This window comes from Salvelinus namaycush, chromosome 24, assembly GCF_016432855.1.
Source record: "Salvelinus namaycush isolate Seneca chromosome 24, SaNama_1.0, whole genome shotgun sequence".
Classification (NCBI taxonomy): domain Eukaryota; kingdom Metazoa; phylum Chordata; class Actinopteri; order Salmoniformes; family Salmonidae; genus Salvelinus; species Salvelinus namaycush.
In genome coordinates, this window is record NC_052330.1 from 3,883,166 (window position 1) to 3,910,180 (window position 27,015).

The 27,015-nt window shown below is 42.2% G+C and overlaps 1 protein-coding gene across 1 annotated transcript in view; it reads right to left on the reverse strand.

Annotated features, from left to right (window-relative positions):
* LOC120019606 (MAP/microtubule affinity-regulating kinase 3-like) overlaps positions 1–27,015 on the reverse strand; it is a 123,626-nt gene that overhangs the window by 88,463 nt on the left and 8,148 nt on the right. The window contains exons 2-3 of the mRNA XM_038962947.1: positions 14,350–14,541; positions 13,739–13,792 (exon numbers count right to left, since the gene is read on the reverse strand). Of these exons, the coding sequence (XP_038818875.1) occupies positions 13,739–13,792; positions 14,350–14,541 (246 nt within the window). The remainder of the gene's footprint in view (positions 1–13,738; positions 13,793–14,349; positions 14,542–27,015) is intronic.

Consider the following 27,015-nt stretch of genomic DNA (forward strand, 5'->3'; position numbering starts at 1 on the left):
CTCCCAAAATACATCATCCAGGAGGATTCTCTTGATGGGGCTTTCCATATTGGCAGACTGTGATATGGTCATTTCTTGGAGAGACTCCTTCCCCTCCAGGAGACTGTCAAACTAGACAACACCACCCCAAAAAGTGTTGCTGGGCAGCTTCAATGTGGTGCTCTTATTCTTCTCACTTTGCTTTGTGAGGTAGATTGATGCTATAACTTGATGACCCTTCACAACCTAACCATTTCCTTGGCTCTCTTGTAGAGTGTATCCATTGTTTTCAGTGCCATGATATTCTTGAGGAGTAGATTCAATGCATGAGCAGCACAGCCAATGGGTGTGATGTGAGGGTAGGACTCCTCCACTTTAGACCAAGCAGCCTTCATGTTCGCAGCATTATCTGTCACCAGTGCAAATACCTTCTGTGGTCCAAGGTCATTGATGACTGCCTTCAGCTCATCTGCAATGTAGAGACCGGTGTGTCTGTTGTCCCTTGTGTCTGTGCTCTTGTAGAATACAGGTTGAGGGGTGGAGATGTTGTTAATTATTCCTTGCCCACGAACATTCGACCACCCATCAGATGATTGCAATACAGTCTGCTTTCTCTATGATTTGCTTGACCTTCACTTGAACTCTGCATCCAGGAAATGAGTAGATAAAGCATATCTGGTTGGAGGGGTGTATGCTGAGCGAAGAACATTCAGAAATGTTTTCCAATACACATTGCCTATGAGCGTCAGAGGTGAACCTCCTTTGAGTCAAAAAAACTTCTTATTCCAGGAGGACTATGAGCTGTTGCTATTGATAAGGTGTCTGATTCATAACTTTCACCTCGAAAAGAAGTAGAGGGACTTTTGTCAGAGGTTGCTTGTTGTGAGCACTGAGGGAACTTTATGCACTTGGCCAGATGATTCTGCATCTTTGTAGCATTCTTAACATATGATTTGGCACAGTATTTGCAAATGTGCACAGCTTTTCCTTCGACATTAGCTGCAGTGAAATGTCTCCACATCAGATAGTGCCCGTGGCATTTTCCTGTAAAGATTAGGGGGAAAAATTTGTACAAATAAAATATATATATACACAATTCCATGTTCTGATAAATAGTTAAGCAGTTAGATTAAACAGCTCCTTTGTAAGATACATGTTTTAAAATGAAGCATGTATGGAAACAGGTTAGCAGGCTCAAGCAAGCTAAAACCCACATGGTAACAAAAACTAACTAGCAGAAATTGTTAACAAGTTAGAAATGATTTAAGTATACTTTGCTGTAGGGTACTATTTACTAGTTAACAAAAATTTGGTCTGTCATAAAATATATTCACCCCATCCAGTATTGTAATCAAAACTTACCAGAAAGCATGTAGTCCTGGGCTCAGACAGTGTAGTAGTGTGGACTCAACAGCATCTCATTAGTGTGCAAGATCTTGAGAATCAGCTGTACATGTGATGGGAGAGTGCACTGCACATGTGATGGAAGAATGCACTGTGCATGCAGAGGGTTGCGATTCCATTGAATTGGGGATAGTTTAACCAAAATATGCCACAAGACCTAGAATTGCGGTGTGTATCCCACAAAAAAGGTTCTGTATTAAGCTAACTTTTTTGATAAATTCCCAAAATTCCCGGGCTTAACTTAATTCCGGAAATTTACCAGAAAGTTTCCAACCCTAGGTGTGACCACCATTTGCCTCATGCAGCACAACACATCTCCTTTGTATAGAGTTGATCACGCTGTTGATTGTGTCCTGTGGAATGTTGTCCCACTTCTCTTCACTGGCTGTGCAAAGTTGCTGGATATTGGCGGGAACTGGAACACGGCGTAGTACACGTCGATCCAGAGCATTCAAACATGCTCAATGTGTAACATGTCTGGTGAGTATGCAGGCCATGGAAGAACTGGGCCTTTTTTCAGCTTCCAGGAATTGTGTGCAGATCCTTTCGACGTCGGGCTGTGCATTATCATGCTGAAACATGAGGCGATGGAGGAGGATGAATGGCACGACAATGGGCCTCAGGATCACGTCACGGTATCTCTGTGAATTAAAATTGCCATCGATAAAATGCAATTGTGTTCGTAGCTTATGCCTGGCCATACCATAACCCCACCATGGGGCTTTTCACAATGTTGACATCAAACTGCTCACCCACACGACGCCATACACTGTCTGCGATCTGCCCAGTACAGTTGAAACCGTGATTGATCCTTGTAGAGCACACTTCTCCAAGCATGCAAGTGGCCATCAAAGAATACATTTGCCCATTGAAGTTGGTTACGACGCCAAGCTGCAGTCAGGTCAAGACCATGGTGAGGACGATGAGCACGTAGATCAGCTTCCCGGAGATGGTTTCTTACAGTTTGTGCAGACATTTGTTGTTGTTGTACAAACCCACAGTTTCACCAGCTGTCTGGGTGGCTAATCTCAGACCATCCCGCACGTGAAGAACCCAGGTGTGGAGGTCCTGGGCTGGCGTGGTTACACGTGGTCTGCGGTTGGGGGGACGGTTGGATGTACTGTCAAATTCTCTAAAACGATGTTGGTAGAGAAATTAACATTCAATGTTTTGGTGGACATTCCTGCAGTCAGCATGCCAATTGAACACTCCCTCAAAACTTGAGACATCTGTGGTATTGTGTTATTTGACAAAAAAAACGGCACATTTTAAAGTGACCTTTTATTCTCTCCAGCACAAGGTGCACTTGTGTAATGATCATGCTGCTTAATCTGCTTCGTAATATGCTTATTGATATGCCACACCTGTCAGGTGGATGGATTATCTTGGCAAAGGAGAAATGCTCACTAACAGGGATGTAAACAAATATGTGCACACAATTTGAGAGAAATAAGCTTCTTGTGCGTATGGACATTTTCTGTGATCTTTTATTTCAGCTCATGAAACATGGGACCGACACTTTACATTTTGCGTTTCTATATTTTTGTTCAGTGTATGTTAAAAGTACTCTAACAGGGCCAGCGTATGCTGAGAAATGGGAAAAGAGATGTGGAGGAGCAAAAACGAGACATGCTTCCACCCGTGACCCAATTTGCTGCACCCAAGACGCACTGCAGGAAATAAACAGTCCCCAAAAAGACTACTGAACACACATAAGTGCAGAGTCTGTGGTCCAGTGGATGCTCCCAGGTCTATAAGCACATACCACTCTTTGAGACCAGTGTTAAATCCCGGTCTGTCTAAATCGTGTTAAAAAACACACACAGGAGCCTTAACAGGGGGAGAGCATTCATGTGCCACCACAGTATCTTACCAGTTCCATACATACAATAAGATGGATCAATATTGTGTTAAAAGTCCAGCTGAACTCATTTACATAGTTTATTTGGTCTGCATTGGGAGTCTGTTGGTCGAGACGTTGGTGTTTTCTAGTTTCACCCCACTCGTTTGAAGTGACCTAGCTTCGGGGGGAAATAACAAGATCCTACGGAAATATGAACTGGACACCTATTGTACCGTCCAGCACAAATATCTCTGCATAACAGGGAGGCGGCCCTAAAGACAAGGTTTACCCATTCAAGGCAAGGGACAATGTAATAGAAGAAAAACAATTGTCTGTAGCTCTGGGTAAATGTTGCACTCCATTGCTCATACGAACCCTAGCAGGAATTCATTTCAGTGAGGGGGTTATAGTCACCCAACCCCCACCCTTGCTGAAACTACTTGTTTGAGGCCATCCTGGGTTATGGATGATAAAACACCCACAATGCCGGGTGACATATCACTTCACAAACAGGGCCTGAGAGGAAGGAAGCAGGCTGGCTCGGTGGCGTGGGTGTGGGAGTGAGTGTTGCCTGGGTAAGGCTGCCTGTCTGCCTGGGGTCATGGAGGGACAAGTTGCTGGAGGGATTGAACCCAGCCACAGCCCCCCAGCCTCTGACTGTCGCCTGGATTGACCCCTCAAATACAACCCGGACATGAGCACTTCCGAGGTCAAATGCCTGACAGAAATAAATTATTAGGAAAGAAAATATGTGCAGTGCGGACAACGTCTCAGCCGAGCTGACCCAAACATAAAACACAAACGCTCCCATTACAATGCTGAGTAATGAGTCGCACAAACAGTTCGAAAGGTGTCACGAGATGGTTTAAAAAGGCCCGGGGTTCGATTAATAACGCTGCACTATGAAAGGGAGAAGATAATAATATTTATATTGCATGGCAAAAAGAAAATGTCACTCTCCTAGAGAAAGAAAAACAGGAAAGGAAATGTTCCAGTAACATCTGATGGCAGCGTGCCTCTGGAGTGCCGGAGAGAGGCCAAGAGGAATGACTTACGGGCCTGCTCTACCCCTAGTTAGGCCTAGTTATTTCCTTTACATTCTTGCAAAGCTAATAAAACACAATTGGTACATTTTGTGGCTGGAGAAAGTCACATTTTGGAGTGCCCCAAAATCATTTCTCTTCTCCTCTAGCACATGCCCTGGTGGAATTTTCCAACCCGATAGGAAAACTGTCTGCAACCCACACCGTGATACAGAACACCCGGTGACTCGGTGTCTGCAGAAGACATATCAGCAAGGAACACTAGGAGGAAATTGAGTAATGGTGGAGATACAAAGACACACAATAAATCTTTGCAGAGCTCTTGGATGATGGGCGTCTGTGGATCGCAAAGATAAAGTGTGAGGGGTGCTTCACATTTCACTGTAGAAGCTCATTTATTTAAAAAATGGTACCATAGAATTAATTTGGCTGGCTCCTCATCCTAAAATCCTATAAAAGCATTTTGAATCTAAAGTGACCCCCACCCCCCAAAAGAGTGCAATATGCAAAAGCGAGACAGCTCGCTCAGACCTTATGAAAACGCAATGTCGAGTCCAGACACAAAAGCTCCACAGATGAGTAAACAAATGGAGCAGCACAGACATAACAGCAACAGTCCCTTTCTTCTACTGGCTGATGTCAACGCCAATGAGGTCACTGCCTGCCAAAAGTAAATGGGACTGGACCACATTTGAGGGTTTTGAGGGAAACGTTTACATACAGTAGTATGATTTGACATGTTTTCTTATTTTTCTTACAATTTTATCCTGTTTTAGCATATAAAAAATGCTTGGAAAGATCAGAGGTTGGACCTAAGCAAATGTATAAATACTTCTCTACACATATAGACTGGCCAGACAACCCTGATCGCTCCGGTGCAAGCATTCATGAGGCATCGCTGACTGCAGCCCCACAGTCCCTCCCAAAACTGTTCTCACCGGTTTGTGGATTACACCTACATAGTACCTGCTCATCCCCTCTGCTTCCGCAATAGGGCAATTGCCGTATGTTCAGGAGTTGGGATTCACTAAAGGGTGTTATTCAATCAAAAGCGCCATTTCATCGATTGGACAAAAACATTCTCTTCCCGTACTGTGAGGAAGGTGAATGAACACCCAATTGGGTAACTTTTTGTTTCACACATGTCATTCTCTTCGTGATTATGTAAATTGAAACATGTATTATTGCAGCACAGGCAGACTATTGTTTTGTCTTTCCCCAGACATTCACTGTTGCCAGGTTGGATTGAATATGGCCTCATATTAGTGGAATAATAGAGATTGTGGAAACACTCATTTCAATCCAGAGTGTGAAACCACCATATTGATAGGAGCTGACACAGAGAAGCTGACGAGAAAATAAACTGTGTATGTAACACTAACTTAGAGATAAAAGCAGACAACTACACTACTGATGTTATCTACCAAAGCTGGAAAACTATTCTTCTGCCCAACATCTCTGACCAATATCCTTCTAATCCCCTCCTTCCACCCCCACATCCTATGGCTGATTAACATAACTCATAACGCCCAGGTAAAAATGTGACCACACCTCTAGCAGATCCCTTATGGTGTTTGATGGGTTTCAGGAGTATACTTCCATACCCCCGGCGCCCCGACCCAGGTCTTAATAAAAACCACTCCCTTCTAAAAGCAGGAATATCGACTGACTCGGCAGCAGGGTTCTCCTCCCACCAATTACATAAGAGGTCACACCGACGCAAATAAAAACAGCCACAGCGAACGAGTCTGTGAAAAACTGAGGAGCGCAAGAGGGGAGGTAAGGATGGAGGGATGACATTTTTGTTTTGCTGTGCAAACTAAGGTGCTCATTGTCTGAATGAAGGTCCTGAGTTGTCTGGGTTTGCCAGTGTATTTTAATCTAGGATGGCACTGCAGTGGAAAGTCACTGTTTTGCGGGCTCCTGACCAATTCTGTTATTTTGTGTGTTTTTTGATGCTGATCTAAAAAAAAAATTGTACATAACGTCTCCGCAATCATTTCCTAAGACCGAAAACAGCTTCTGGACATCAGAACAGCGATCGGTAACCTCGATTTGGATGAAAATGTTTACTTCAACGAGGCGGCAGCTCTGGATTTTCTGCTTTCTTGGGACCAGGCCCTAATCACCAGGACTCGAAAGAGGAAGCGGCAGCGAAAGTGTGGCAAGCGAGGTGGCAACCTGACGAGACCATGTCAGCAAGCAAATAGAACAGAGGGCAATGGCGGTCTATTTGTAAACTTGCAGTCACTGGAGAACTCATGCCAAAATCCTATGAAAGCATTCCTGTTTTGCATTCTGAAGTGACCCCCACCCCCCCCAAATATCATGATCAGCTCCTTTATTTTACTGACATTGAGGGAGAGGTTGTTGTCCTGGCACCACACTGCCAGGTCAGACCTTCCATCATCATCGGTGATTAGTCCTACCACCATTGTGTCGTCAGCAAGCTTAATGAAGTCATGCACGGCCACACAGTCGTAGGTGAACAGGGAACAGGAGGGGACTAAGCACACACCGCCGAGGGGCCCCTGTGGCGGATGTGTTGTTGCCTACCCTTACCACCTGGGGGCAGCCTGTCAGGAAGTCCCGGATCCAGTTGCAGAGGGAGGTGTTCAGTCCCAGACTCTTGAACTTCGAGGAGACTATGGTGTTGAATGCTGAGCCGTAGTCAATGAACAGCATTCTTACATGGGTATTCCTTTTGTCCAGGTGGGTGAGGGCAGCAGCAAAGATTCCACGCGAGCCTTTGCACGAGCCAAATTGCTCACAGCTCCCGGGGAGGAGTCCGTGCCTGTCACCTGCAAGCAACGAGTTTTTAGGAAGTGTGTTAAGCTTGTGAAAGTGGCAAAGATTTGTGTTGACTGTGAAATCCAACTGATTCCATTGTGTGAAAACGCACACTAGAGGGTTGCATTCCCGTGGGATGCCCTCAGGACCTGTAGGTTTTATGACTGCGGCACGGTCTGCATTTTTCATGTTGCAGGCGAGAGGTCAGAGATAATTTGGAAATGGTCGTCTTTCTGCTTTGTATGCGTTAGCCTACCTATTGTATTAACCTTATTGTATTAACCTTTTCACACTGACATTTGCGCAGTCTTACATGAACTGGCACATTATCGGGCTGGCGTTCACATTGTCTTCATTGTTGTTGTTCTCCTTACAAATCAACTTTGGACATGTATGTGTTCCTATCAAAGTGCCTTATTTTCTGTATGTCGTGTTGTCGTTTCTAATGTAGCACACACTATGTATGTATGGAGCATAATGCATTTACAGTTATATTCACATGTTTTCAAGTACTCGTGACAAATAATGCATTCCGATTATTGCATAGATTGTAGTAATGGACACTAATGATGTGTGTAAAATACCTTTTTGAAGGTTGTACTGATTATAACGAGCTAATGTTAAGCTATTTGCCAGCTATGTGTGGCGCTGTTTGTTGACATTATACAATGCATTCTGGGTGTCATGTAAACGTCTGTCAGACCAAAGATGTTATGAGGTGAAGGAATGGTTCACTCATCTTTCAACTAAACTTCCGGAATTGAATGAAGGGACGTGAATGATCGTAGACAACACACCCCCTTCAATATACACACTGCAAACAGACCAAACTCATCTAGGTCTCCTTTTATTATCTTTGGTAGACTAGAAAGAGCGAAATGGCGGTGCGCAAAAACTACCCATGATGGATTACTTTCGTTTTCTAGAAAGTGTTTTACTCAATTATTTTGATCAATGGTGAGCTCAACCGTGATGTGATGCATTTTAAATAGTAAATTGCTATTAGCCAATTCATATTGTTGTTTCTGTCAGACGAGAGATATCTAATCTAAATATGACCGCATGTGTTATGTCAATCTTTCCTCAGTTAGCGCTAGGACTAATGTACCCTACATTTTCCGGTTTGGTTGATCGTGTTTGCTGTCGTTACTTCTGTGAATGTCAGAACATTGCATCCAAAAATAAACTGGTCATATTCAGAACATAGCTTGGTAAGGACTGCGTTTGTGCAAAATGTTTGTGGCTAGCTCAAATGCTGACTGTTGCAGCAATCGAAGCTGGACGTTCTAGTCAAACCAGTTTGAGTGTACGCTGCAGGGACCACTGTAGACTGATCACATCCATTTGTTGGTACTTGTGAAAAGGTTAAACCTCTTTTGGCGCATGAACCGCTAGCGGGACACCTACGACAACATCCGGTGAAATTGCAGAGCGCGAAATTCAAAATACCTAAATCGTAATATTAAACACTCATGGAAATACAAGTGTCATCTGATGAAGATCATCAAAGGTTAGTGATTCATTTTATCTCTATTTCTGCTTTTTGTGACTCCTCTCTTTGGCTGGGAAAATGGCTGTGTTTTTCTGTGACTTGGCTCTGACCTAACATAATCGTTTGGTGTGCTTTCGTCGTAAAGCCTTTTTGAAATCGGACACTGTGGCTGGATTTACAACAAGTTTATATTTAAAATGGTGTATAATACATGTATGTTTGAGGAATTTTTATTATGAGATTTCTGTTGTTTGAATTTGTTGCCCTGCACTTTCACTGGATGTTGGTCAGGTGGGACGTTAGTGGCAACACCAGATACTGACTTTTGATTTTTACCCCCCACCCTTTATTCAGGGCACATTATTCCATTTCTGTTAGTCACATGTCTGTGGAACTTGTTCAGTTTATGCCTGTTGTTGAGTCTTGTTATGTTCATACAAATATTTACACGTGAAGTTTGCTGAAAATAAAGTTGACAGTGAGAGGACGTTTCTTTTTTTGCTGAGTTTATGTATGTATGCATGTATACAGATCAAATATTGATTCTCTGGGTTTTAAAGGCCTGTCCTGCATTTAAAAGCACATTCAATGAAGATTCTCCATTGAGCATGCTAATCAATCAATCAAATGTATTTAGCCTAAAACCACAAACAGCAAGCAATGCAGATATAGAATCACAGTGGCAGGAAAAACTCCCTAGAAAAGCAGGAACCTAGAGTAGCCAGGCTCTGAGGGGTGGCCAGTCCTCTTCTGGCAGTGCAGGGTGGAGATACGAGTACACGGCCATTAAGGCCAGATTGTTCTTCAAGATGTTCAAACGTTTCTAGATGACCAGCAGGGTCAAATAATAATCACAGTGGTTGTAGAGGGTAGTCAGTACCTCAGGAGTAAATGTCAGTTGGCTTTTCATAGCCGATCATTCAGAGGTCGAGACAGTAGGTGCGGTAGAGAGTCGAAAACAGCAAGTTCGGGACAGGGTAGCACATCCGGTGAAACAGGTCAAGGTTGAAACTGGAGTACCAACATGACCAGGTGGAATGGGGGTAGCCAGGCCAGATAGTCCTGAGGCATGATCCTAGGGCTTAGGTCCTCCGGGAGGAGAGGGAGAGAATTTGAGGGAGCATACTTACATTCACACAGGACAGCAGATAAGACAGGAGAATTACACCAGATATAACAGACTGACCCTAGCCCTCCGGGGACTGAGCTTAATCGGTGTCTGGGAAACTATCCTTTAAGCAATCTAGCTTAACGATCTTATCTATCAAACCCCATCCAGAGGGCACTTTCACTGAAACCACACTGGTCAATCAGTCACTTAACATTAGTACCGTAGGGCCTTGAGGGACCTACCCTTCAGGCTGACAGCTAACGGTGTAATTCATATATTTCATATATGCTATTGCTAAAATAGTCATGTGGTTGTGTTCATGAAGGTGTCAAGTAACAGAATTTATTTTAGTTTAAAAAATATATTTTTTAAATGCATTTTTCATTAGTTTGTTACTGTAGGCTATAGGTAAAAAAACTGGTCAATGAATTTTATTTGGAGTGCTTTTGTTCCAACTATGAAACAGAAACCATATGTCTTAGAACACTGTAAAAGCTTATTTTGATTTTAAAATAGTGTACAAAATACCACAAAGACGCACAGTCAGCAACACAAACGGTCAAGTGTTGAAAACAGTAACCTAAACATCATTATAAGCGCCAAGTGTGCTTGATAAATAGTGAAAATCAGCACAAAAGCAACAATGGCATTAAATTAAAAATTTGTGTCAATATGACAGCAGTCAAAAATAGTCAAATATTGTCAGCTCGTGCTTATGATGTCTGCGCGGGATGGATTTCTTCATCCCGCTCCTGCATGCACCTGCAGTTTTTCATACCACACTACCGACTCCCACCCGCTACTGCAAGAACTGGTCCCAAACCAAACCGCAGTCCTGCAATGTTATTTTAGGCGAATGTGATACAGCTCACTTGTCAGCTATGGTCTCAGCAATTTTGCGCCCTATAGGCAATATCAAATGCGCTAAAATAACTGGACTATATCATTCGATATGCTAGATGTAGTTTGGGGAGCAGAGTTGGAGACTTGCCCTTTTCTCTTTATAGCCTACCTTTTAGGAGTGCGAAGATTTTCATTATTTATTTTTCTTCTCCCCAATTGGTAGTAGTTACAGTCTTGTCTCATCGCTGCAACTCCCGTACGGACTCGAGAGCCATGCGTCCTCCGAAACACAACCCAACCAAGCCGCACTGCTTCTTGACACAATGCCCATCCAACCCGGAAGCCAGCCGCACCAATGTGTCGGAAGAAACACCGTACACCTGGCGACCTGGTTAGCGTGCACTGCGCCCGGCCCACCACAGGAGTCGCTAGTGCGCAATGAGACAAGGATATCCCTGCCGGCCAAACCCTCCCTAACCCGGACGACGCTGGGCCAAATGAGCTTCCCGGTCGCGGCCGGCTGCGACGGAGCCTGGACTCGAACCCAGAATCTCTGGTGGCACCGCTAGCACTGCGATGCAGTGCCTTAGACCACTGCGCCACCCGGGAGGCCCCTAGGAGTGCGACGATTTTCAGCCAGCGCAATATGGATGATCAATATTTATATCTAGGCAATGTAGTAAACTATAGCCTAATCATATTTAGGAAGTACATTTCCTTGGAAAGAACTGCCCTGTGCTTCTCCGCCCATACTTAGGCTATAGCCTACTCTATTTAATTGAGACCACACAGGCTCCTGATCTCGAAGGTATGGAATCTGAACTGGAAGCGGCAAGAAAGATGACTGCTACACTTGCCACGTTTTGCATAAGGACATAGCCTACCTTTTTAGGACGACGATTTACAGGCAGAGACAAACAAAGGGGTAATCAATAGTTAATGAAACGGGTGCCACGCCTGCTCACCATAGTAGCCTAACCTATGCACCCGTTGTTCGACTCACGTTGGTGAAGCGCACACTTTATTCCATTATCAATATTTATTTAGGCACTGTAGTAAACTACAGTCTAATCATATTGAAGTTATTGTCATATTGAAGTTAACTGCCACGTGATTCTCCGTCCATGTAGGCAGCCTACTCTATTTCATTGAGTCCACACATACCAGGCACACTTGAACTCGCACACCCAACTTGGAGAGAAGTGGGCTACTGAAGTTGCAAATTCTGAGTGTGTGAATAATGCGACAAATAAAAATGCGCTATTAAACCCTTTACAATGATCTGTGAAGTTATTCAGATTTTTACAAATTATCTTTGTAAGACAGGGTCCTGAAAAAGGGACGTTTCTTTTTTTGATGAGTTTACATACATACGAAAAAAGGCCAGTTCAAACCATCATTGGGAATTGTGTTCCCTCCGGACAAAATGCAAAACTAGTGTTGCTTTCAAGACATTACAATGAACACTTCTCTCCGAGGGCCCTGGCCCCTGAGCGGAGCTGTGATGTGGAGACTGATACTGCACCGAGGAGGCAGTAACAGATTGGTAAGGCTTAGCATGGTATATTGTCAGTCTGACTGCAGGCTGCCAGCGAACTGCGTGGAGCCGTGGCAGCCATCTAGTCGGCACCGTTCCCTGAAGGACACTTGTGCATTATAGACTCCGGCTCCGATCCTCATGGAAGGAACGGGACAGCATGGTGTACCCTCAGCTACCTTTGCATGTGGAGGTTTGTCCATTTTGACTCAGTGATTGGTGTATGTGGCAGAGGCTCTCTGGCTACTGTTAACTACGGTTTAAGGGAGGGTGTTGTGTTTATTAAGACCACTTCATCACTCAGAGGCCTGTTCGCTTTGATTGCCAACCCAGAAAGCAGTGGGTTCCTGATGAAGTGGTAAGCACACAGGTGGAGACTGAGAAACTAGAGAGAGCAGCATGACGCTGGCCCTCTCTCCCTCATAGTCCCCGTCCCCTCCTCTCTCTCACCCATCCCGTATACCCAGTCTGAGCCACGGGCTGTCGATTGGCCAACGAATGGAAAACTAACTAAATCGATAGCCTGTGCTGGCTAATTATAGGGGTTGGTGGGGTGGATGAACATCATCAGTCTCACACTGGCCCCAATGTGACAGTCTGGTCTGTATAGCTGCAAGGAAAGGCGACAGGACAGGGCAGCAGCCGCAGTCTGGTACAGAGCCACCCAAGGGCACCATAGTAAAGTCTACTACAGTTCCAAGCGGATCTCAGAAAATAGATAGAAAAGTATATTTGTATATATGATATTACCAGTTGACACAGGTCCTAATATTGGGTTAGGGTTACTCTGCCACAAAACATTGGGGAAAAGTTCTGATGTCCAAGTTAAATACAAGTACAGAAAGACGCACCTCATTTGTTGCCTTTAACTCTTTTGTGGGCCAGCAGGTGTGTTTTAGCATCAGCTCATTCCAGTTTCATCAGAGCAGAATAATAAAATGGGCCTTGAGGAGGAAATGTGGGTACTGTGGCCCTCCAACCATCCAATGGGTCAATGGCCCCACTTCCCTGCCCTTTCCCCACCACAGCCAAAACCCCAGCCCCTTCTCCTTGGAAAGTTGTTGCTTCTCTTCCCATGTTGGCAGGGCCAACCCTCTTCTTTCACCAGCCACCCATTTGGATTTCTCCTCCGAGGCTATTATTAGCAGCCTCTGAAATTAAAGTCCACCGAGGGTCCCTCTAACAGCCACCGCTTTACCCCCTACCTCCCATCATGCAGTGGGGCACAACGACTGAGACCTTTAAGGGGGTAGGGACTCTGCACCTCAGCTCAAACTAATGCAGAGTCCTCTGTGAAGTTAGTAACACACTCTGAAATGAAGCTAGTTATGTCACCAAGACACGTACTGTGGTGTGTAGCACCCACTATGACAAGGTGTCAAGAACTCATAGGGAATCAGATTAATTAGCTATAATTGTGCGTTTCGCTACAAAAATAGTTTCAATGGCTACTCGATGAAGGGAAGTCCCATACACTCACAGGGCACCTCCATCAATATAGAAACAAGACTGATTTTATAATACATAATGAATATAGGGCATAAAAAGTGTTTTACTAATGCTTTTAAAGTGGGAATATTACATGCAGGCCTAATGATATCCCCGTCATCCACAACCAGAGAATGCACTAATGTGGAAATAACGTTGGAGAAAGATGTGTACATTTCAATAGGGAGACAACAGCTTTTTCTTTTACCTTTTGAAGACTGGTAGGATTCATTTGTGTCTTGTCAATGATTTTAATGGCAACCTGTCAAGAAAGAGTAAAGGAAAACAATCAATCCTGTAGCAACCACTCCTAAAGACTCAAGAATTGGCAAGCCTGTAAACGGGCCACCAATGACAAAGGTGTTTCTCAGAATGCATAGCTGCCATTGTAGAGTGTGTAAAGCATTGCCTCTAGGAGAACTGCGAGGGCTGGAGGGGGCCTCAATACAATTTGCTTCAGTTCCTCTAGTTTGTTGCTTCAATACGTTTAGATTACAGAATTTAAAGCACAGTGTATCTAGTTCAATTTCCCTATTACTCTCAGGACATTAACTTACATTTTGTTTGTTTCACCAATGAACAAAATGCAATTACATTGACTATTGTTATGATTAGTGCAGTGCGTTGCCCCTTGACGTTTTAGGTACAGGAAGGGTGAGATGGCTTGTATTAGCTTAGCCCACAAACGAACTTTGTGAAAATAACTTCCTCCAAAAAGTACAAACAATTCTAATTTACTGTATTATTTTCTAGCCAAACAAATGAGATAATGCACTAATCAAACATGGCAGGTGCCTCCGGAGTCTGATGGGGTCTCACCTCTCTGCCCGTGAGGACGTGGCGTGCCAGCTTGACCTTGGCGAAGTTTCCCTTGCCGATGGTCTTGAGCAGCCGATAGTTTCCGATGTTCGGCTGCTCGTCGGCACACGAGGCGATAGAGTTCCGGCAGCGGGAGCCCGAGCGGCCGGGTCGCGTGGTAACCTCGTTGCGCCCATCAGCGTGCGAGGTGTGCTGTGGACAGAAGATAAGTCTCTCAGATGTCATTTGAAGTCACGTGTCTAAGGATATCGACTAGAGGGGACATTGGTCTTGCGCAGACAGGCAGCAGCAAAGCAGCTTAGAACTTGACACAATCAAATGCCAAAGCTAGAAAAGGTAAACATTTTCTTGCCTAGAGGGCATTGATCAGAGCTGAACTTATCAATAGGCATTCAAACAATCACTACGGGTAGAGCCGTGGTCTAGTGGTAACACTTCCCGGCACGTGTCACATCTGGGTCGTTTCATGTCATTTCAGCAAGCAATGACACCCACCATCTCAGATTGTTCTGACATAGATTCTGTAGTTCGAAACTGATAACATAAGCATTCCCGGAAACATTACTTTGTTTAAATATAATTTGATCTCTTGAGAAATGAATCTAATTGACTGCACCCAAATTGGCCAGTTCAAACGATAGGATTCATATAATACTTAATTATAGTACCTGACGTCCGATTTGGACTAAACTTTTTTCTAACAATGAACAAGACATGAAGAATCCAAAAGACATGGTCAAAAGCCACGAGTTGACATAAGGGTAAGAAAGTACTGGTGAGTAAATCATATCAGCACTGCCTGGTAATGAGGGTCGAGATTGCTAAATGTTTGAACAACGTTGAAAAGTCATTAGTATTAAAGAATGAGCAAAGCAGTCGAGTGAGCATGTGGCTGCACGCACACAAACTTGACATTGAGAAACCTTCCCACGGTATAATACCTCATCTAGAGAAGCCTTCCCACGGTATAATACCTCATCTAGAGAAACCTTCCCTCGGTATAATACCTCATCTAGAGAAACCTTCCCACGGTATAATACCTCATCTAGAGAAACCTTCCCACGGTATAATACCTCATCTAGAGAAACCTTCCCACGGTATAATACCTCATCTAGAGAAACCTTCCCACGGTATAATACCGCATCTAGAGAAACATTCACACATTGTAATAACTCATCTAGAACAGACTCAAATCAATCCAGGTATACAATGTCTGGCAGTGAGTCTTTTCTTCACATAAGCGCAATATCAATCCATTTATTGACTGACTGTCTAACCAACCAACCAACCAACCAACCAACCAACCAACCGTGTGCAGTATGGCATTGCTATCAACTGATGAGATCCCCATACAAAGATGTAGATTGACCTTGATTGAGATGAGTTGTCTTGGAGGCAGAACTGAGCAGTGTCCCATAGATAGGCCAGCTGCAAAGTCAAAATTGGCTATATTGCTAAAATACATGAAACCAAAAATGTGCTTTAAATTTAAGGTTAGGTATTAGGGTTAGCAATGTGGTTAAGGTTAGGTTTAAAATCAGATTTTATGACTTGGTAGCTGTGCCAACTAGTGACCACTTGGCAAAGCTGCCTCCAGAACAAGATTCATGACGATAAAAAACCTAACCTGCAACAAAGATTTTATTTTTATTTAACCAGGCAAGTCAATTAAGAATAAATTCTTATTTACAATGACGTCTCTAGCACTGAGACGCAGTGCCTTAGACCGCTGCGCCACTCGGGAGCCCAAGTTAAGCTCCAAACACAACAAATATGAGATTGAGCCTCACCGTGGTGTTTTCCTCTACTCTGAAAGCCCTACTCACAGTTGAATTGTCAACTAGTACAGCGTGGATAACTTTGGAATGGGTTAATGTACAGTGCCTATAGAAAGTCTACACCTCATTTGGATTAAATGTGGGATTTTTTTTGTCAACGATCTACATAAAATACTCAGTCAAAGCGGAATAAATGATTTTATTTTGGGGGGGGGGGGATTCATACCTTGATTGGATAAATATTTTAACCAAGTCAATACATGTTAGAAAACACCGTTGGCAGCCATTACAGCTGTGAGCTTTCTTGGGTAAGTCTCATAAGAGCTTTGCACACCTTTATTGTGCAATATTTGCCCATTATTCAAGCTCTGTCAAGGTGTTGGGGATAATGTCTGAACCGCAATTTTGAAGTCTTACCATAGATTTTCAAGCAGATTTAAGTAGAAACTGTAACTTGGCCACTCAGGAACATTCACTGTCTTCTTGGTAAGCAACTCCAGTGTACATTTGGCTTTGTGTTGTTGATGGAAATGCAGGAAATACTTGTTGATTGAATTGAACAGTTTAAAACAAAATCAGAATGGACAAATACCCTTGGAAAATCACTTAGAATGTATATATGTTGCCACTGTAGGGTCACGCACCACTAAAAACCAATTTAGAACTTTCATTACTCAAAAACATAAAATACCCTAAAAAATGTGAAACACAGTGCTATAATTTGGCCATATTGCCCAGCCATATTTTCCTTCATATCATGCAGCTCAATTCAGAAGGACAACTGCATCCTTGATGTTTCTGGGTGGTTTAATACAATGCATTCAGAAAGTATTCAGACCTCTTAACTTTACACATTGTTACGTTACAGCCTTATTCTAAAATTGATTAAATAAAACATTATACTAATCAATCTACGCGCAATATCCCATAACAACAAACCCGAAAACAGGTTTAAAAATGTATTAAAAATAAAAACAGAAATACCTTATTTACATAAGTATTCAGACCCTTTGTTATGAGATTGAGCTCAGGTGAATCCTGTTTCCATTGATCATCCTTGAGATGTTTCTACAACTTGGAGTCCACCTGTGGTAAATTCAATTGATTGGACATGATTTGGAAAGACACACACACACACACACATATACACATCTAGATAGAGGTCCCACAGTTGAAAGTGCATGTCAGAGCAAAAATCAAGCCATGAGGGTGACGTAATTGTCCGTAGAGCTCAGAGACAGGATTTTGTCGAGGCACAAATCTGAGGAAGGGTACCAAAAAAATGTATGCAGCATTGAAGATCCCCAAGAAAACAGTGGCCTCCATCATTCTTAACTAGAAGTTTAGAACCACCAAGACTCTTCCAAGAGCTGGCCGCCCAGCCAAACTGAGCAAACTGGGGAGAAGGGCCTTGGTCAGGGAGGTGACCAAGAACCCGCTGGTCACTCTGACAGAGATCCAGAGTTCCTCTGTGGAAATGGGAGAACCTTCCAGAAGGACAACCATCTCTGCAGCACTCCACCAAGCAGGCCTTTATGCTAGAGTGGCCAGACGGAAACCACTCCTCAGTTAAAAAGGCACATGACAGCCCGCTTGGAGCCAAAAGGCACCCAAAGACTCTGACCATGAGAAACAGGATTCTCTGGTCTGATGAAACCAAAATGTAACTCTTTGGCCACGACGAAGCATGATGGTGGCAGCATCATGCTTAGGGGATGTTTTTCCATCGGCAGGGACTGGGAGACTAGTCAGGTTCGAGGAAAAGGTGAACGGAGAAAAGTACAGTGAGATTCTTGACAAAAACCTGCTCCAGAGTGCTCAGGACCTCAGACTGGGGCGAAGGTTCACCTTCCAACAGAACAATGTCCCTAAGCACACAGCCAAGACAACGCAGGAGTCTCTGAATGTCCTTGAGTGGCCCAGCAAGAGCCCGGACTTGAACCCGATCAAACATCTCGAGAGATCTGAAAATAGCTGCCCAGCAACGCTCCCCATCCAACCTAAATCAAATCAAATTGTATTCGTCACATGCGCCGAATACAACAGGTGTAGACCTTAGTGAAATGCTTACTTACGAGCCCCTAACCAACAATGCAGTTTAAAAAAGTACAGAGAAGAATAAGAAATAAAGTAACAAGTAATTAAAGCAGTAAAATAACAATAGCGAGACTATATACCGGGGGGGACCGGTACAGAGTCAATGTGTGGGGGCACCGGTTAGTTGAGGTAATATGTACATGTAGGTATAGTTATTAAAGTGACTATGGAAAGATAAGAGAGTAGCAGCGGTGTAAAGGAGGGGGGGGGGGGGGGGCAATACAAATAGTCTGGGTAGCCATTTGATTAGATGTTCAGGAGTCTTATGGCTTGGGGTAGAAGGTGTTTAAAAGCCTCTTGGAACCTAGACACGGCGCTCTGGTACCGCTTGCCGTGCGGTAGCAGAGAGCCGTCTATGATCCAGAAGACAGCCCTATTTGGTAAAAGACTAAGTCCATATTACGGCAAGAACAGCTCAAACAAGCAGAGAAATGACAGTCCATCATTACCTCAATACATGAAGGTCAGTCAATACGGAACATTTTCAAGACCTGTGCACTTCAAGTGCAGTCCCAAAAACAATCAAGCGCTATGATGAAACTGGCTCTCATGAGGACCGACACAGGAAAGGAAGACCCAGTTACCTCTGCTGCAGGGGATACGTTCATTAGAGTTACCAACCTCAGAAATTGCAGCCCAAATAAATCTGTCAAAGTTCAAGTAACAGACATCAACATCAACTGTTCAGAGGAGACTGCGTGATGCAGGCCTTCATCGTCAAATTGCTGCAAAGAAACCACTACTAATGGACACCAATAAGAAGAGACTTGCTTGGGCCAAGAAAGACGAGCAATGGACATTAGACTGGTGGAAGTCCAAATTTGACATTTTTGGTTCCAACCGCCGTGTCTTTGTGAGAAGCCGATTATCTCCACATGTATGGTTCCCACTGTGACGCATGGAGGAGGAGGTGTGATGGTGTGGGGGTGATTTTCTGGTGACACTGTCAGTGATTTATTTAGAATTCAAGGCACACTTAACCAGCATTGCGAATACAGCATTCTGCAACGAGACGACAATGACCCAACACCCCTCCAGGCTGTGTAAGGGCTATTTTACCAAGAAGGAGAGTGATGCAGTGCTGCATCAGATGACCTGGCCTCAAGCCAATTGAAATGATTTGGGATGAGTTGGACCGCAGAGTGAAGAAAAAGCAGCCAACAAGTGCTCAGCATATGTGGGAACTCCAACACTGTTGGAAAAGCATTCCAGTTGAAGCTGGTTGAGAGAATGCCAAGAGTGTGCAAAGCTGTCTAGTCAAAGAGGGATTTGTTTAACACTTTTTTGGTTACTACATGATTCCATGTGTTATTTCATAGTTTTGACATCTTCAATATTATTCTACAATGTAGAAAATAGTACAAATAAAGAAAAACCCTTGAATGGAGTAGGTGTCTTTTGACTGGTACTGTATGTAAATGTGATACCAGTTTTTTATTTTTAATACATTTGCTAAAATTTCTAAAAACCTGTTTTTGCTTTGTCATTATGGGGGTCATTATTGTGTGTAGATTGACAAGGAAAAAAATATTTTATCCATTTTAGAATAAGGCTGTAACATAACAAAATGTGGAAAACGTCAAGGGGTCTGAATACTTTCCGAATGCACTGTACATCATCCACAGCATAATTATTGACTTGACCATGCTTAAAGATATATTCAATGTGTGATTTGATACCCATCTACCAATTACTGCCCTTCAATACGAGGCTTTCAAAAAGCTCCCTGGTCGTTGTAGTGGATTCTGTGCTTGAAATGCAATACTTGACTGAGGGACCTTACAGATGTATGTATAGGGAACAGAGGAAGGTGTAGCCATTAAAATAAAATCACGTCAACCCCAAATTTTGCGAGCTAGCATTAAACTTCTTATAAAAAAATATATATAAAAAGAATTATTCAAACTTCACATAATCACTAGTTAACTACACATGGTTGATGATATTACTTGGTTAACTAGCTTGTTCTGCGTTGCATGTAATCAATGCGGTGCCTGTTAATTTATCATCGAATCACAGCCAGCTTCAACTTCGCTAAACGGGTGATGATTTAACCTCTCTTGGGTAAGGGGCAGTATTTTCACATCCGGATGAAAAGTGTGCCCAAAGTAAACTGTCTGTTACTCATGCCCAGAAGCTAGGATATGCTAGGAATACACAGAAGCTAGGAAAACACTCTAAACTTTCTAAAACTATTAAAATTATGTCTGTGAGTATAACAGAACTGATATGGCAGGTGAAACTCCGAGGACAAACCATCCCCCCCCAAAAATGTCAGCATATCACTGTTTTCAATGGCTGTCAGTTTTATTAAGGCTATCCCTTTTATTGGCTGTCACTGTGGCGGTCACTTTTATTGGCTGTCACAATGGCTGTCACTTTTATTACTTTTATTAAGGCGAAATCCTCCCAGATTGCAGTTCCTCTGGCATCCACTAGATGTCAACAGTCTTTAGAAAGAGTTTCAGGCTATTTTTTTTTTTTTATTAGCCAGAAATTGTAGTTTTTCTAGGTTGCTCCCATTTTGGCTGTAGTGTTTCTAAGCACGTGGGAGAAAGCGCGTTCTTTGGTATTTATCTCTGGTAAAGACAATAACGATTCTCCGTCTTAAATTTGATCGTTTATTTAAGTATTAGGGTACCTAAGGTTTGATTATAAATGTTGTTTGACTTGTTTGGAAAAGTTTATTAGTAACGTTTGGGATTCATTTTGTATGCGTTTTGACGAAGGGAAACTGTGTGGATTATTGACTGAAGCGTGCCAGTTAAGCTGAGTTTTTATGGATATAAAGAAGGACATTATCGAACAAAATGACCAATTGTGATGTATCTGGGACCTTTTGGAGTGCCAACAGAAGAAGATCATGAAAGGTAAGGCATTTATTATATCGCTATTTCTGACTTTCGTGGTGCACCTGCCTGGTTGAAATATGTTTTTCATGCTTTTGTATGCGGGGTGCTGTCCTCAGATAATCGCATGGTGTGCTTTAGCCGTAAAGCCTTTTTGATATCTGATACAGCTCCTGGATTAACAAGAAGTTAAGCTTTATTTTGATGTATTACACTTGTGATTTTATCAAAGTTAAATATTTATAATTCTGTAGTTTGAATTCCGCGCTCTGCAATTTCACGTGATGTTGGGACGCTACCGTCCCACCTACCCATAAGAAGTTAACAAAAGCGCATTCGCGAAAAAAAGCACAATCGTTGCACAAATGTACCTAACCATTAACATCAATGCCTTTTTTTAAATCAATACACAAGTACATTTTTGAAAACCTGCATATGTAGTTAAAAGAAATTCATGTTGCAGGCAATATTAACTAGGGAAATTGTGTCACGTCTCTTGCCTTCAGTGCAAGCAGAGTCAGGGTATATGCATCAGTTTGGGCCGCCTGGCTCATTGTGAACTGTGTTAAGACCATTTCTTCCTAACAAAAGACCATAATTGTACATAATTATGACATACCATTGAAGGTTTTGTAATGTAACAGCAATATTTAGACTTAGGGTTGCCACCCTTTCGATAAAATACGGAACGGTTCCGTATTTCACTGAAAGAATAAACGTTTTTTTTTCCGAAATTATAGTTTCCGGATTTTACCATATTAATGACCAAAGGCTCGTATTTGTGTGTTTATTATACTATAATTAAGTACTTGATTTGATAGAGCAGTCTGACTGAGTGGTGGAAGGCAGCAGCAGGCTCATTAGCATTCATTCAAACAGCACTTTACTGCGTTTGCCAGCAGCTCTTAGCAATGCTTGAAGCACAGTGCTGTTTATGACTTCAAGCTTATCAACTCCTGAGATAAGGCTGGCAATACTAAAGTGCCTACAAAAACATCCAATAGTCAAAAGGTATATGAAATACAAATAGTATAGAGAGAAATAGTTCTATAATAACTACAACCTAAAACTTCTTAACTGGGAATGCTGAAGACTCATGTTAAAAAGGAACCACCAGCTTGCATTTATGGTTCTCATATTCTGAGCAAGGAACATAAACGTTAGCTTTTTTACATGGCACATATTGCACTTTTACTTTCTTCTCCAACACTTTGTTTTTGCATTATTTAAACCAAATTGAACATGTTTCATTATTTATTTGAGACTAAATTGATTTTATTTATGTATTATATTAAGTTAAAATAAGTGTTCATTGTTCATTCAGTATTGTTGTAATTGTCATTATTACAAATACATACATATACACAGTGGAAGTTGTAAGTTTACATACACCTTAGCCAAATACATTTAAACTCAGTTTTTCATAATTCCTGACATTTAATCCAAGTAAAAACACCCTGTTTTAGGTCAGTTAGGATCACCACTTTATTTTAACAATGTGAAATGTCAGAATAATAGTAGAGAGAATGATTAATTTCAGCTTTTATTTCCTTCATCACATTCCCAGTGGGTCAGAAGTTCACATACACTCAATTAGTATTTGGTAGCATTGCCTTTAAATTGTTGAACTTGGGTCAAACATTTTGGGTAGCCTTCCACAAGCTTCCCACATTAAATTGGGTGAATTTTGGACCATTCCTCCTGACAGAGCTGGTGTAACTGAGTCAGGTTTGTAGGCCTCCTTGCTCGCACACACTTTTTCAGTTCTTCCCACAAATTCTTTGGGATTGAGGTCAGGGCTTTGGTTACGGCCACTCCAATACCTTGACTTTATTGTCCTTAAGCCATTTTGCCACAACTTTGGAAGTATACTTGGGGTCATTGTCCATTTGAAATAATCTGTCTGTAAACAATTGTTGGGAAAATGACTCGTGTCCTGCACAACGTAGATGTCCTAACTGACTTGCCAAAAATATAGTTTGTTAACAAAAAATGTGTGGAGTGGTTGGAAAACGAGTTTTAATGACTCCAACCTAAGTGTATGTAAACTTCCGAATTGAACTGTATAAATAGATATATATATTTTTTTTAAAGAGTAAATTAATCGGTATCGGTGTCGGTCAACCTCTAGCTGTGACGCAGGTCCTCTTGGTCAAATTGGGCACTGCTGTCCTTTCCTGCCCAGCATGTCAGTTGGGCCAACCAAAACCAAGCACCTTTCTCAATCTCAACCCTCTGTCAACGGTGAAGGGGGTCCTGCAGGGTAAAAATATACCCTCATCTTTATGTAACTAAACATTATATTAACATGTGGTTTCTTGGGAAATGTCATTATTTTGTTTGGTGACAGACTTACAATGAACAGGGGTCACCTTAAAGCATTAAGAAATATCTTGCTGCGTTTGGTAAATGCAGATCTAAAAATGATTCGTATTGTCATTTCTGCTCAGCATCAAACTAATGTTGTGCTTCGGTTGCTCTTCTCCACTGGGATGTCGAACGGGAATTCTATTAGCAGACAGCCTCTGACGTGTAGCTACTTGTCTCTGGTAAAACGCAAGATTAACTTTAAACAAAACATTTGGAAATGTAGCTGGCTACATTCTTTCTATAATACACATTAGAAATATAATGGCCATGCATCGTTTTGGGCAAAAAATACCTTGCTATTTCATTGTAAGCTCCATTTACTTGTGTGGCTAGCCAGCCAAATAGCGTTGCACTTTGTTGTCATCTGATGAAAATGTAGATATTTTCTGCCGAATGTGTTGCACTAATGTATCTTCTGTGAAGGAAGACTATAGTTGTACGCCCCTGATCACTCTATTGAAGCAAAAACAATTGTAGACTTTCAATACAAAATGCAGGTCTGCTTTTTGAAAATGCAGATTTCTGAACTCTAACGTGACCCCTGATTTGTTTAAATTCATTGGTTTCAGTAGCTAGGTTTATGCAAATATTGTCAAATCTGCATTAAAAAATATATATCTCCATTTTCACACCAGAGGTGTTTCCATCCAATTGACGTTTTAAGCGGATAAAATGGTTTGCATCATGACAGCGCTTCTATTGCATTTTCAACTCTACAGAATGGTTTTGTCACAAAAACTGTTGCGATAAATAGCATACTTGCCGGATCTGGTTTTGGCGCATGCGCTAGACAACAGTTCACTGATAAAGTGGACAGGAAATGTTATTTGATGAGGTTATGGATAATAAAAAATAAATTATTAAATGATAGTCAAGCACCGATCCTTATGTCACCAGCATCATTCAAATGACAGCCTACCCTCAATATTTATTGGACATTTGCATGAAGCACATCACCGTGCACATAACTTATGTCACGTATTGTGGTTATTACATCTGCCTATAAACTCTGAAAAACAACCCCTTAGTTTGTGGTTTCTCCTTTTCAGTCACAACACTTTCTATTTGTCTATGACCAAGTGTTTCATAAGACACAGTGACTGTTCAAACACAAACAAAACACTTCATGGAGGGGTAATAGTTTTGCTACTTGTGCGCGCACAGTTCTGTGCCTACAACTACTGTGTTGAACTCGTTTTCCCCCCCTCCTCGCAGATTAGGCCCATTTTAAATGCTAATGACACCAGCAACAAAGTAGCTTACCATCTTATCGGGGTTTCTGTTAGGAAAATGTGGTTTAATTTACCGGAGATTTGAGAAATTCACCAGACACATATGCATTGCGTGCGCAACTCCACCCCACAGTGCTCAGAAGGACTGAAAATCACATTTAGAATCTGGTAATTTATCTTAACAGAACATGCAAGTCGAGGATTGAAATTACATGTCTTTACCACGCACTTTGAAGATGTTAGAATTACTGTCCACATTGACTTTTCCTCAGCCATCAAGACCAGTAACAAACAGCTACATTGCTAGCCTATGCATGGGTGGAGCGTGAGTTTCAAGTTTGGGGAAACACATTCGATAGCGCGCCAGACCTCGGGCTAGAAGGTCGAGGGTTCGAGACCTGCTCCCGGCTGTTTACAATAGCGTAGAGGCCTGGGATATAGGCTATATCAGATACGTTTCTTCTTTCTTTGCACAGGAAAGAAATGTCATGCAATTCTACTCCTTTATAGGAAAGGGGACATGATCAGACTTTTTTTTTTTAATACGACAAATTAGAGGGTGGCCTACTCTGTTGACAATGACAAACAGATCAATGAAAACGACCGTGACCATGTAACGGGCCTAAGAGAAGGGGAGACACCAATAGAAGATGACGGCCATCTAAACTGGAGCAGGAAAAACAAAACTGAAGTGGCACAACAATGATAAATAATGAATATGCCCAACGCGCACTCACCGGGGATATGGCTGATGCTCTCCGCTGGTGACAATAAGATGTACCTACTGTTGTTCGTTCCATTAAGTTGATCATTTTGATAACTAAAAGACAGAGGAGTCTTTTCATCGTCTTCTCTTTACAGCAATAGCCATTTGCTTTGCAAACTGTTTTCCCACGATTGCATTTTTTTTGTTGATATTGTGACATGCCTGGCTGGGCCTCCACTAATCACTGACAGTCGTAACTCAACAATAATCTATTTGGTATTTGCAGGGCATGCTGCATTTCCTTCCAACAGTAGGCAATGCCATTTAAAACAACCCACTCTTCTTCCCCCTCGCTAGGGGAAGCTAAATGATCCTCTGTGGCCAAATCATGCTTTAGAAGCCTTTTTATTATTTTATTTACTTCTGTATAGACAAGAGTAGCCGAAATTAGGCTATATCATTTTGGCAATTCAATTTACTTAGCTTCCCCTAGCCTTATGGACGCGTCGCCTATGTCAATCTAATACCCCCCATAGAATAGGTCAACTTTTTTCTACTAATGGTCAGCTTGTTGAGAAAGAGATCACAGACTCTGGAACAGTCGTTGGATGATAGATCCCAAATTCATACAAACAGTGGGCCTAGGCTACATCATTCGTTTTTTTTAAAGCAATGAATCCGATGCAACCGATAAGAACGTTTAGCTGAAATATGTTGATAAACTATTCATTTCTTAACATTATTAGCGCAACAATGCACACGGCGCAGTTGGCTATCGGGCAATAAAAGAAAGTTGAAATCCAATAGAACATGAGAGAAATAGGCTACTGGTTTCAATGGCATATGGAAGGAAGTCCTTACAAAATAATTTCCTTCACGGATATGGTCAGATTTTGCCTAGGCTACATTCCTCACAATATGTAGTAAAATGTTCTGGTTTCAAACAATTAAGTAGCTATAGGTTTTCAAAATGCATACAGCCTCCAGCTTATTGCAAAGTGGTGTGTGGTGCACTGATGAAACCTGCCTTACGTTGCCTATGCATTTGAATTGTGAATGGGAAGCGCACTTAAATTAGCCAGTAAAGAAATAAAAATAGCTATTTTTTTAAGTGGCCCCCCAAAAATATTTAACACACGATTGCATTTAGAATGGTTGCACGATGATTGGGCTTATAAAAGCGCTGTCTAACAGATTTTCCCTCCGAGGCTCTGTATCTGTGATACTTAACGAATATATACACACACGCGGCAATTTAATTACACAAAATTATGCAAATTAACCCATATACACCGATAAGCATGACCGGTCAAATTTAATTCCTTACTGTTTTTTCCATCAATTAATAGGCTAAAAAGCCTTATTTCGCAATGGATTCATTTCCTTTTCCCGGACAATTGGCCCGGTGTCAATTGTATTTAATCGGTTTAAAAATAAAAAATATACCGACTAACTGAAATCCTCTATCCTCTATATACCCAAGTTCTGACAGCTCTGAGCAAACTGGGGCACGCTCAAAACTCAAACTGAAAGAACATTGAGTCTCCTAACCTTTCAAAAGATCATCCAAAAGGCAATTGTGAAATATAATCCCACAACGTGCAGCACAATGAGACTGAGGAGGAGTCTGTATG